This window comes from Mirounga angustirostris, unplaced genomic scaffold, assembly GCF_029215605.1.
Source record: "Mirounga angustirostris isolate CCGP_5_RB_7025 unplaced genomic scaffold, mMirAng1.0.hap1 SCAF_12, whole genome shotgun sequence".
Lineage (NCBI taxonomy): Eukaryota > Metazoa > Chordata > Mammalia > Carnivora > Phocidae > Mirounga > Mirounga angustirostris.
In genome coordinates this window covers 50488198-50502036 of record NW_026991720.1, presented here as the reverse complement: position 1 = coordinate 50502036, position 13839 = coordinate 50488198, and the positions used below count along the sequence as shown (strand labels likewise).

The 13839-nt window shown below is 35.4% G+C and overlaps 1 protein-coding gene and 1 pseudogene across 5 annotated transcripts in view; both read left to right on the top strand.

Moving 5' to 3' along the window:
- PALS2 (protein associated with LIN7 2, MAGUK p55 family member) overlaps positions 1-13839 on the top strand; it is a 132206-nt gene that overhangs the window by 101030 nt on the left and 17337 nt on the right. For all 5 annotated transcript variants that reach the window (XM_064575158.1, XM_064575155.1, XM_064575156.1 and 2 more), the window contains 3 exons: positions 153-252; positions 593-661; positions 2201-2362. In XM_064575158.1, coding sequence (XP_064431228.1) covers positions 153-252; positions 593-661; positions 2201-2362 — 331 coding nt within the window. The remainder of the gene's footprint in view (positions 1-152; positions 253-592; positions 662-2200; positions 2363-13839) is intronic.
- On the top strand, positions 12108-12222 carry LOC123836211 (U2 spliceosomal RNA; annotated as a pseudogene).

The following is a 13839-nucleotide window of genomic DNA, read 5'->3' as shown; positions in this document are numbered from 1 at the left end:
CTTAACTGACAGCACCATGAATTGAAATCTCAAGGTCAGTTTTGAAGAGCAAATGTGATATATTTCTACTGACTATTGCTATTGTCCTACTTATTAAGATAAGGTCTCAAATTTTGATCACTGAGATATATAATTCATTAATTTGATTCTAGGCTAGCCATGTAAAAGAGGGAGGAAGCGCTGGTCTCATTCCAAGCCAGTTCCTGGAAGAGAAGAGAAAGGCATTTGTTAGAAGAGACTGGGACAATTCAGGTGATGAGCTCAACACAATGTGTAACAAGTAGTCCTTTGTGGTCACCTTTCTTTTCCTCTTTCATCTGAATCAGCAAATGAATTTACTTAAACTATATCTAAAATTAATCCATCCCGTCTACTTTGTTGTATCGCACTCAAAAGTAAACTTTTTGATCCCTGTCTGCCACCTGCTGGTATAGTATCAGAATTTAGTGGCTCAACTCACTTCTGCCCCCTTTTGCTTTGTAGGACACAACACTGGAAAGGTAATTCTCCCACCCCTATAGAATACCACAGGGCAGTTTTTATCATATTCTGACATACTGTTTTAACTTACATTTGTCTTGTCACCCTTCAGGACCTTTTTGTGGAACCATAAGTAGCAAAAAAAAGAAAAAGATGATGTATCTCACAACCAGAAATGCAGGTATGTTTTAAATACTTTTTGAAAAGTCCAAGTGAGGTAGCTTTATATCATTAATCAATGTGGCATAAACTCTAAATATATAATTTTAAATGAAAGTAATTCATATTAATACCCAATTGTAAGGGGCTGTCACTTGAACATGTGGTACAATATAATATGAAGACATTATTTTAATTTTGATATTGTATATACTCATACTGTCACCAGAGGATTTTATTTATGAGTATAGTTTACAATAAAATGATTGGTTAGGATTTATGCTTATATTAATGAAAGAACTATGTTATTAAAAATATTTATTCAGAGAACTTTGATGACAATTTATGTATCATTTCTAAAGAAGTGCCTTTAGGAAGATACTAAAAGAGTTATGATTAAGGACAACTATATTCTACCTTAACATTGTCCATGATACTTTTGGGAAAATAGTACTGGACCAAACAAATCTTAGTCTGTTCTAGTAGGATTCTGTCTTAAATCTTTTAGACTTAAAGAAAAATAAATATGACAGCTACCATAGTTATTCTTTTTAGTTCTAGAGGCTGATAGGCATGAAATGCAGCTCTGTGAGAAGGCCTTCTGAAAGGAATTGACAATTTTAAAGTACTTTCTAGACTTCAGAGCTGCCTCTTACCCTGGTTATAAACTAAATAGCACACTATAAAGGAAATAATATTTAATAATAATAATAAAATAAGGGGAAAATAGACTCTCCTTTAATATTGGTTTAATCTTCTGTGGAGAAATTATGCAAAGAAAGAGTTGCTGTTCAGATAATAACCTAAGGAAGGAGTGTTATTACTGCAGATTTAGAGTTATAACCCTAATAACAGGTAATATACTATTTCAAATCTCCTTTGGCCTCATTATTCATTAAATATATGTCTGTATAGCTTTCTTGCAAAATAGAAAACTTATAATTTTCTCATTGACTAAGATTTAATTTTGGAATGTGTTTTGACTGAAAATAGTTTGGCTCCAACATTTTATACATAAATTCATAATCTTAAAATTTAATTGTCAGTATGTTTGTATGCATTTTATTAATCAAGCTGGTATTTGCTGAGTCAACACACAGGATTTATTCATTTATATTATTGGAAGGGCATACTGATTCTGTGGGACTTATTTAAGCAGCCACACTAGGTATACTACCATCTTTTATATGTGATACACACTAGTTGGCCGAACAAATTACATAAGGTAATTTGCAGTTTGATTATATATATTAAAGTAATTATTTTTACTGATGAATTGGTAAGAAAGGTTTTAATGGATAGACTATTTGATAAAGCACAGGCATTTTCTAGCTTAGACAAATTTTTAAGGGCAAATGGATGGAAGCAGATGTTTAAATCAAGATAAAAAATAGTTTATTGTACTTCACCAAATTTATAAAAACAAATCCGATAGTGAGTACAATTCAAGTGGTATTTACCTGTCAGACAACCAAGCCCTTATTGAACAGAATTGCAGAGGTTTTTCATCCATCTAAAAGATAACTGAATATGACGACTTTCCATTTCCTTTTACATTTAGAATTTGATCGTCATGAAATCCAAATATACGAGGAGGTAGCCAAAATGCCTCCCTTCCAGAGAAAAACATTGGTATTGATAGGAGCTCAAGGTGTGGGACGAAGAAGCTTGAAAAACAGGTTCATAGTGTTGAATCCCACTAGATTTGGAACTACAGTGCCATGTAAGTTTTCTCTCTTTGCTTTTTAAACGGCATCAAAGAGTAGGGTGAGGCAGATTATTATTTTTGTTCCCAAATAATTTTTGATTATGCCAGTGGAAATGAACAAGCAGAAGATACTGAGGAACTCAGTGACTCTACAGCTGTCTTGAAATAGTGCTGTAGCCCTGTTGGCTTGCTGCCCGGTGGCAGTTGCTTCTCCAAACTCTAGTCCAGAAATGTTTGTTAAATGCAAGTGTTATGGGGCACCTGGGTGGCTCAGTCAGTTAAGCAGCTGGCTTTGGCTTAGGTCGTGATCCCAGGGTTCTGGGATCGAGTCCCGCATCGGGCTCCCTGCTCAGGGGAGAGCCTGCTTCTCCCTCTCCTTCTGCCTGCTGCTCTGCCTACTTGTGCTCTCTCTCTCTCTCTCTGCCAAATAAATAAATAAAATCATTTTTTAAAAATAAATAAACAAATGCAAGTGTTAGGGGTTGTGGCAAAATCAGCATTAACTTTGTATTTTTTTGTACAACTGTTCATCTGAAGAGTGTTTTTTTGTTTGTTTGTTTACCCATTTTCGTGTAAAGAAAAGAGGGAGACCTGCTGGATCCTAAGACCCCTCAGTGTGGCCATCCCTTTGTGAATTTTGTACAGGTCATTAACCTGATTTTTGATAGCGCATCAACAGCAATTCATCTTCCTGAGCAGGCAGCATTAATCAAAGTCACAAAGGTTGACATATAAAATAAAAATAATACTGATGAGAAGTATAACCATTAAATTAACCAAACATTCATTTTATGATCTTTGCATTCTTTCCCTATTTGCATATTTATATGGAAAATTAAATAATGTCAGAAGTGTGCTTGATAAGAATGGAATCACATCAAGGAGCTAGATGATGTCATAGACTTGTTATAAGGACTAATATACATAGCCAGCATTGTCTTTATAACCCCTTTCTGTGCTTCTACTGCTGACCAAGCCCCCTTTTGATTAACAGTATTTCTTTAGGTATATTAATGCCATTAAGCTGTTCTGAGTTAATTCTTAGCCTAATGTCATTCCATCTCTTCTAGATGAATTTTAGAGTTTCTCAAAACATCTAGTATGTTTTGAGGTTTAATTTTCAGTGAGTAATCTCATTGCTGAAATTTTTATGGATTGGTTGGGAGAGTAGTAACCATGTGCTATTTGTAATCCCTTCAGGGTAAGGCCTTGGATTCCATTTTAGGCACTGTAAGTCACTAAATTCAGACAAATACTGGTTAAATAGCTAAGAAAATCTCACTGTGACCTAAGTATTTTAAAGTATTTTGTTTCTTATTTTTATCAAGTTAATACATGTACAGTACTTTAATCAAGTAGTTCTTAAAGATATGTAATAGAAAAATTAACTGCCAGGGCGCCTGGGTGGCTCAGTCGTTAAGCGTCTGTCTTCGGCTCAGGTCATGATCCCAGGGTCCTGGGATCAAGCCCCGCATCGGGCTCCCTGCTCAGCAGGAAGCCTGCTTCTCCCTCTCCCTCTGCTTGTGTTCCCTCTCTCGCTGTATCTCTCTGTGTCAAATAAATAAATTTTAAAAAGAAAAAGAAAAATTAACTGCTTATATTGCTGTACCCCACCTTTGGCCTACTTACCAGAAACAGTTGCTTTTCATGTTTCTTGCTCTTTATTTTGGTGGTCTTCCATATTTCTTATTAACGTCATCATTCTGCAGTTTCTTGCTTTATCCAGTGTAAGCTTATCTGTTGACTTCCTGACTCTCTTCCCAATATAAAAACAAGTCTAGTTTCAGTTCATTGAATTTTACTTTCTTGAACAGCTTCTCCCTCTCCTTCCATCTAGCAATTTATGGAGTCCTTTTTTCTTCCCATCCTTACCTTAATTTTATATGTGTATGTGTATAATTTTATTTTAAACGAAAGACTCATCCAGTAAGTTGTGTTTATTTTCTTGGAGACCTCTGTCTCAGAACCATAGATCTTCCTGCTTCAGTGAGGACAAGACGCTCTCCATTCTGGCTGCCCCACTGTTAACATGGGAGTGTTTCCCTTTGTTGTTCTCCTGGGTTGACAGCAACCTTGTTATGCTGGAAATAGCCTCTTGTAACATCACAAGAAATGGTGTATGAGATATAATTTATTTATCTTTGTATTTGAAGATGTATATTTTCCGTCCTATATTTGATTGCTTGACCAAGAATAGAAATTCGAGATTGTTAAACTCAAAAGATGTTACTCTTGAATCCAGTTCTGTTGAGGCAAGTGCCTTTGTAATCTTTGTTCTTTCATACGTGACCTTATTTTTCTTTCACAGAAATTCAGCGTCTTTTGTTTGTTTCATTTTGTTGTTTTTCAGTATTTTGAAATTTAATAATGTGCCTTCATGTACATCTTTCATCTTTTTTTATTCATTGTGCTGATGATCAGTGGGCTCTTGAGACTAGAGATTCATTGTCCCTCAATTCTGGAAAATTATTATTTCTTGGATGATTTCTCCATGTTCTCTCTGTTCACTTTTTCTAGAATCTCTGTTGGCTGGATGTTGAGCATCCTGGATTCATCTTCTCAATGTCTCTCTCTCTCTCTCTCTCTTTTAATCATGTTGTCTGTCCCTTTATCTTTTTATTCTACTCTTTAAAAGATTACATTGAGTTCTTTATTTTCTCTTCCATCAATGCTTTACCATGAGTAATCTTATTTTCCAGTTTTTTTCTGTTTGTTTATGGGGGCTATATTTTATGTATCTCCAAGAATCGTAAATAGTGTTTTGGTTTTTTTTTTTTTCAGTTTTATCTATAGCTGAATTACCTCTGCTTTCCTCCGGGTTACTTTTTCTGTTTATGCTATGTTTGTGTTTTCCCTTTTATGCTAGAGGATTTTTTTCTTTTATGTACTGATCCTTGGCTGTACATCCCTACTTAAGTGTTAAAACTGGTTGGAGGGGCGCCTGGGTGGCTCAGTTGGTTAAGCGACTGCCTTCGGCTCAGGTCATGATCCTGGAGTCCCGGGATCGAGTCCTGCATCGGGCTCCCTGCTCGGCAGGGAGTCTGCTTCTCCCTCTGACCTTCCTCCCTCTCATGCTCTCTGTCTCTCATTCTCTCTGTCTCAAATAAATAAATAAAATCTTTAAAAAAAAAAAAAAAAAACTGGTTGGAAGCCCCGTGTACTTGAGCAGGTCTTGGCAACTGGCTGAGCTTTATTTTATGAGATGGCAAGGAGACAGCTGTTTTGTTGGAGGAGCCAAAAAGTTGGCATAAAATATTTTTGGGGGGAGCCGTTAAATTTTCCAGAGAAGAGTTTTCAGATATCCCCCCTGCTGAATCTGTTCTCTAACAAGATGAAGAGGGAGAAGGTATAGATTAACTTGCTCCGTATGCATAATTATACCCCCACCTCCAGTTTTTAGCTCCTTGCTTCAAAGTCCTAAATCTCTTCAGTGTTCTGGGGATAAAGTAGTCCTACTCTGATCCATAACTCTCTAACACTTTATAGCTTATTCTTCCTTAATTTCCTTCAATAATATTTGTAGTTTTCAGTGTACAAGTCGTATGCTTTTTTTTATCAAATTTATTCCTAAGTATTTAAATTTTCCTAATTTCCTTTTCACATTGTTCATTACAAGTGTATAGAAATACACCTGATTTATTTTTTTTAAAGATTTTTTTTATTTTATTATTTGAGAGAGAGAGAGAGAGCCTGAGTGGGGAGGAAAGAAGCAGGTTCCCTGCTGAGCAAGGAGCCAGATGCAGGGCTCAATCCCAGGACCCTGGGATCACGACCTGAGCTGTAGGCAGACACTTAAATGACTGAGCCACCCAAGCACCCCAAAATACACCTGATTTTTGTGCATTAATCTTGTATTCTTTAACCTTGCTGAACTCATTTATTTGTTGTAATTTTTTTGCAAATTTCTCAGGATTTTCCATACACAAGATCATGTTACCTGCAAATAGAGACAGTTTTCCTTATTCCTTTAAACTGGGTGCCATTTATTTCTTTTTCTTGTCTAACTGCCCTGATTAGAATCTCCACTGCAGTGTGGAAGTGGCAAAAGTGGACATCCTTGTCTTATTCATGATCTTAGAGAGATAGTGTTCAGTCTTTCATCACTAAGTATGATGTTAACTGTGAGTTTTTTTGTAGATAACCTTCATTAGGTTGGAGAAATTCTCTTCTCCTAGTTCATTGACTTTTATCATGAGAAGGTACTGTATTTTACCAAATGTTTTTTTCTTTGTTTATTGAGATGACAACATGATTTTTTGTTTTTTATTCTTTTACATTCATTGTATTCCTGTGTTCCTAAATCCCATTTAGCCGTGGTTTATGATCCTTTTTATATGCTTCTAGAATCAGTTTGCTAGTATTTTGTTGAGTATTTGTACAGCTATATTCGTAAGAGATACTGGTCCATAGATTTCATTTCTTATGATGTTGCTAATGTTGATAATTGTGGTAATACTGGACTTACGGACTGAATTGGGAAGTGTTCCTTTCACTTCGATTTTTTGGAAGAGTTTGTAAAGGATTGATGTTAATTCTTCTTTAAATGTTTCATAGAGTTTACCCCCTCTTGAAGCCATTTGATCCCAGGGTTATTTTTGTAGGAGGTTTTGATTATTGATTTAATCTTGTTATTTGTTATAAGTCTTCTAAGGCTTTCTGTTTCTTTTTAATGGGTTTCAGAATTTCTGCAGCACCCATGGGAATATCCCCTCTTTTATTTCTGATTTTAGTAATTTGAGTTCTCTCTCTTCTTTTCTTGGTCATTCTCCCTAAAGATTTGTTATTGTTGGTGTTCTTTCAAGAAACCAACATTTGCTTTTGTTGATTTCCTATATTGGTTTTCTGTTCTCTGTTTAATTAATTTCTGTTATAGTCCTTATTATTTCCTTCTTTCTCTGGGTTTAGTTTGCTATTTTTCCTTTTTATTTAGGTGGAATGTTAGGTTATTGGATTGAGAGCTTCATTTTTAATAGGCATTTGCAGCTATAAAGTTCCCTAAAAACAACTGCGTTAGCTACATCTCATAATTTTTGGTATTGTGTCTTTGTTTTCATTCATCTCAAAGAATTTTCTCATTACATTTGTGATTTCCGGTTTGACCCATTGGTTGTTTAAGAGCATATTGTTTTATTTCCACATATTTTTGCATTTCCCAAATTTCTTCTGTTACTGATTTCCAGTTCATTCCATTGTGGTCAAAGAACATTGTATGATTATACTTTTTTAAAACTCATTGAGACTTTCTTTATAACCTCAGGTATGGTCCATTTGGGAGAATGTTCCAGGTATACTTGGGAAGGATGGGTATTATGCTACCATTGGGTGGAGTCTTCTACAGATGTCTGTTAGGTCTAGTTGGTTTATAGTATTGTTCAACCTTTTATTTCCTTGTTGATCTCCTGCCTATTTGTTCTATCCATATTTGAAAGTGTGGTATTGAAGTCTCCAAATATTATTGTTGACTTAGTTATTTCTCCCTTCAATCAGTTTTTGCAGCATGTGTGTTGGGAATTCTGTTGTTAGATGCATCTAAATTTGTATTTTTTTAAATCTTTTTGATGGATTGACACTCCTTTGTCTTTAAGTTTATTTTGTGATATATGTATAGCCACTCCAGGTCTGTTTATATGGGGTATTTTTTAGTCCTTTTGCTTTCAACCTGCTGATGCCTTTGAATCTGAAATGTGTCTTTTGGGCACAGCCGTCATGGGTCATGGTTTTTTGTTTAAATCCATTCTGCCAGTCTCTGCCTTTTAGTTGGAGTATTTTATCCACTTAAAGTAAATGTCCCTCACCATGGGTTTACCTGATTGTTTCCCCATGATTAGGTTCAGATCATGCATTATTAGAAAAATATAAATCATGTTTTATCCTTCTCTGAACATTACATAGTAGGTCCATCTTGTCAGTTTGTCCCATTACTGATGATGTTAACTTTGATTATTGATTTAGGGCATGTCTGATAGATTTCTTCACTGTAAAAGGTAACTTTTCTTCTATTTGTCATTAATAAGTAATCTGTTCAAAGATACTTTGAAACTGTGTAAGTATTCTCAACAAACTTCTACCCAATTCATTAATTTAAAATCTTTTCTTGAATTTGGGGAAACAGCTATCAGGCCACTAAAATCCTTTCTTACATTGACTGCGTATTCACTTCCTAGTATCCTTGCAGTTAGGTTATTTGATTAATTTGTTTCTGGCAAGTATATAACTAAGTGGTTTGTTGGATGGATGAGCTCTTCGGGAGTACAAACAGGAAAGACTTTTATTTTCATCTAACTGCTGACTTCATCCATGCTCTGTCACATCTTCTTTCCCTCTACTTTTCCCTCAGTCCCCTAGAAGATTCTGTAACTTTCCAGTCACTTTCAGTTATAAGAACTATGTCATTTTGCTAAATAAGACTTTATTTTGGGTGTTTAAAAAAAAAAAAAAGGCTACTCCAATTCAAAACTTCAGTGTTGCATCCAGTTCACTGTTTCTCCCTTCCTCACAACTCATTCCTGATCCTTGGCTTAGGACCTATATTGTGAGGGGAAGAGTATAGTTTGTTTTATTACTCTCCCTTCACATCCTGCTCTGCTACTTCTGGTTTTCAGGGTCAGGGCAGAAAGAAGTGGGGTTCAAGGGCTGTCATGTAAAATCTTGCCTTTTGGAGACTGGAGTTCTTTATGTCACAAATGTCCAAATACTGTCTCTTCATTGAGGCCTATTTGTAGGTTCTTTGGAGACTCTGTAGAGATCTCCATACTTTGCCATTCCCTGGCCAGGGTATTATGATTTCCAGCTGTCCCCTTGAGACCAATGCCAAGCTCCAATCCCATACTTCATATTCTCTTTTGCTTGGTTCTCTACCCTTCATTCTGTTTTTCTGTGCAGGATACCTTCAGTACAGTTCAGCCAGGCTATCTTTTGAATACACAAACACAGACACACACACACACACACACACCCCACAGGAAACTCATTCTTGCTTTGCCAAACAGTGGGAGTACAAATCACCCCGCTGCCATAATATGTCATCATGGGTTTTCAGAATTCATCAGGGAGAATCATTTTACCATGGGGTAAAGGAAAAGAAAATAAAGCATTCTGCCCTGAACCTACAATTTATAACCTCAGTGACTCCTTTCCGAGTATATATAAGATAGAGGTAGGTGGACAGATGATCCTAGGACCAAGTTGGCCACTTTTTAGTAAACTCTGAAAGAGGAGGCTATAAATCCTTGGCATTTTAGCTTCTACTTGGGACTTGAGGGTTACTGTGAGACTGCAAAAAGAAAAAAGAAAAAAAAAAAAACCTTATTCAATGTTCTGTTTATAAATACAAGGAACACAATTAAAAAACTTGTAATTATAGAATTATGACCATATTATTCATATAAAAATTTCCATAGTTTTTCTCCTACTTAACACACTGGTCTTTCTTTTCTTCAGATTCCTCAAACTTATCCTTCATACCTTTTTGTTCTTGTTGGTCCCTCAGTGTGGAACACTCTGCCTTCCAGATCTTCAGATGCTTGAATTTTTCTTTTTATTCAGATCTCACCTTCTCAGAGGCCTTTACTGACCATTCCATCTAAAGTAGCCTTCCCAGTACCTAGTGGTTATGTTTTAGCACTTAAATTCTTATTTTTTATTTAACTACTCACCTATTTCCACATTCAAGAATATGTCCCACGAGAACAGAGAGCTGCTCTGTCTTTTGTACTTCTGTAGACCCAGAATCTAGAATAGGGTCTGGCACATAGGATATACCCAAGAAATATTTGATGAATAAATGAATGAACATTATATCATGAGCTTTTTCTTCACAAGTCATTGTCATATGTTTTATGTAAATATTAATCCTACAACAATAATAAAACAAACAACCCAATTCAGAAATGGGCAAAGAACTTGAATAGACATTTCTCCAAAGAAGATCTACAAATGGCCAATAAGCAGATAAAAAGATGCTGAACATCACTGATCATTAGGGAAATGCAAATCAAAACCCCAGTGATATACCACTTTATACCCATTAGGAGATTATACATTTTTTTTTTTTTAAGATTTTTTATCTATTTATTTGACACAGAGAGAGACAGAGAGGGAACACAAGCAGAGGGAGTGGGAGAGGGAGAAGCAGGCTCCCCGCAGAGCAGGGAGCCTGATGCGGGGCTGTATCCCAGGACCCTGGGATCATGACCTGAGCCGAAGGCAGACGTTTAATGACTGAGCCACCCAGGCACCCTGAGATCATACATTTAAAAAAATAGATAATAACAAGTACTGGTAAAGATGTAGAGATAGTAGAACACTTGTATATTACTGATGGGAATGTAAAATGGTATACTTCTATGGAAGACAGTATAGCAGTTCCTCAGAAAAATAAACATAGCATTACATATGATCTAGCAATTCAACTTATAGGTATATACCCAAAAGAATTGAAAGCAGGGACTGAGATATTTGTACATGAATATTCATAGCATTACTTACAATAGCCAAAAAGATAGAAATAGTTCAAATGTCCATCAGTGCATAAATGGGTAAACTAAGTTGTATGTACAGGCAGTGGAATATTATTCAACCTTAAAAAAGAATGAAATTCTGATCCATGCTGTAATATGGATGAACCTTGAAAACATTATGCTGAATGAAATAAGCTAGACACAAAAGGACAGATATTGTACAATTCCATTTATATGAGGTACCTAGAATAATAAAATTCATAGAGACAGAAAGTGGAGTAGTGGTTACCAGGGCCTAGGAGAGAGTGTAATGCGAAGTCAGTGTTTAATGGACACAGAGTTTCAGTTTGGGATGATGAAAAGGTCTGGAAATGGATAGTGGTGATGTTGCACAACGATATGAATGTACCTAATGCCACTGAATTGTGTACTTAAAAATGGTTAAAATGATCAATTTTATCATAAACCTTTTAAAAAAGTAAATAACTTAATATTCTGGCATATAGTATAGTGTTACTGCCTATTTATATGATTTGGATAGTTATGTTTGTTATCAGAGATGATGAAGTGTGTATATATAAATCTCAAATATGAAATTATTACATCAAAAAATATATATAGATGTCTCAGTTTCTTGATTTCTTAGTGCCAAATTAATTTCTAGAAAGATATGCTGCCTTTCAGCAGTAAATAAATATTTTAGTGAGGATTCAAATCTGAATTTTTATATAGAAAGATTTAGGTATATCCATACATCAGGGTAACTCACTTTTTCATATAATGTAGGTGTGTTTTACTTCTCTTTAAATCATTCACATTTATGTAGCATCTAGCTTTTTTTTTTTTAAGTCACAGAATCAACACAAAAAAGAAACACTGCAAAAGTGTGACAGGTTTGCCTAATTCCTGATACATAGTAGTGTGCTGCATATTGTCAGGTGGTATGAATAAGGAAGTCAGTCTCATAAGGAGGAGGTAAATGCTGGCATTGTGTTAAATGGATTTTTCTTGTGTCTCCTGGGTGGCTCAGTCAGTTAAGTGTCTGTCTTCAGCTTGGGTCATGGTCCTGGGGTCCTGGGATCCAGCCCCATGTCTGGCTCCCTGCTCAGTGGGGAGGCTGCTTCTCCCTTTCTCTTTGCCCCTCTCCCTTCCTTGTGCTCTTTCTGTTCTTTCTCTCAAATCAAATCTTAAATAGATTTTCCTTTATATATTATTAAATGATCCTAAAATAGAAAAAATTATTAATCCAGGGGGATAGGCTACCTTATGAATCAAGTTTGCTTTTTAACATTGATGTCTTGATCGCTTCTCGGCCTTTTGGCTAAGATCAAGTGTAGTATCTGTTCTTATCAGTTTAACATTGATGTCTTGAGTTTAATTAATAAAAAAAGTTACTTTGTTGTTTCTTCATAATTTGAAGAGCTATAACAATTTAGAATTTTGCCATAATGATTAAATTCTAAAAAATCACATTATTTGCTTAACATATAAACCTAAGAAATGAGTTATAGTGAAGCTACCCTATTCTAATTTCTCTGTCCTAAGGATGGAAAGGGAATTAAATATATGGCAATATAGTTTTGGGGTTTTGATTTTTGTTTTGCCTTGCTTTCTTTGAGTTTTCATTAGAGAATGAGATTGTAGTTAAAATTCACTTGTAAACTAGGGACGTTTGGGTGGCTCAGTCAGTTAAGCATCCGACTCAATTTCACTCAGGTCATGATCCCAACTCAGGTTGTGGGATCTAGTCCTGTGTCAGGCTCTGCGCTTAGCACGGAGTCTGCTTGAGCTTCTCTCTCCCTCTCCCCCCACCATTCATATTCACGCTCACTCTTTCTCTCTCTCTAAATAGATAAATAAAATCTTTTAAAATTTTTTGCTTGTAAACTAAAAACATTTTGCCAAAAATTAAGATCCCCTCAACATGCAGGTGGTGATGGGGGCAATATGTGTGCCTATACATATTTATTTCAAGCAGCACATTCCCATATATGGTTTCATTGTAGAGCTTCACCAAAAAACCGTACTCTTCTAAAATTATATTCACAGATATTGAGCCAAGTCCTAGTATGTATTTATTTGGGGGAGTTTAAAATTGCCTTAGACATTTTATCATACCACCTTTAGTGAATAATTTCAGAAACCCTGGACATCACACATTTTTGAATATGAAAATGCATCATAGCATCTTGAATGTCTTTAGTTACTTTATATATGGTCTCCACAATTGTCTGGGATGATCACCCTAAAGGCTGAGCCACAAAACAACAGGGGAAGAAAAGGAGTCCTGTTGTGCCTAATGATCTCATTTATGAATTAAACTCTTATTATTGAGCTTAAATTTCAAGTTCATTCTGTTCTTATAAAAGTTTTCTTGATGTGCTATGCTTATTACACATAGTCAAAATATTGTCAACTTTTGATCTGGATTACTTCTTAATTGCATGTGCTTAATGATTTCATCAGATATTCTACATGTGTAAGTATTTGATTTTATATCTGAGCTAGCCAAAATGGTTAAGGCTAAACTGTAAAATAACATACACACACACAAATTACTTTTCTTCTTCCAAGCCAGTGTTAACAAATTTGTAGAGAGTACCTAACTACATCTTTGCAACAGTTTGAAAGAGAATTTCCTTTCCTATGCTAGCCCAAGTTGCAAAGGAGTTGTATATCTCTGGAAGTACTCAGAACTAAGCTATCAGACAAAAATGATCTTTTAAATTTTGACTTGGTCTGTTTACTGTTATTCTCTCAGAAAAAAAAAAAATACTTTAGGTTAGAGTAGAGGAAGTTAATAGAACATAATGACATCAAGTGTGGCTAGATCCACCACCAAGTTGCAGAACAGAACAGTTCACATTTCAGAATATCAATAAGCAAGAGGCTAGAAGAAGGTTTGGTGTTAGGGTGAGGAGAAAGGGATAGATAATTGGTGGGTAAAAATATGTTTCAGAAGATTGATAATACCAACTACAAATAGAATTTTGCTCACTTGTTGGGTGTTCAGTTAGGAAGTGTTCAAGTGTA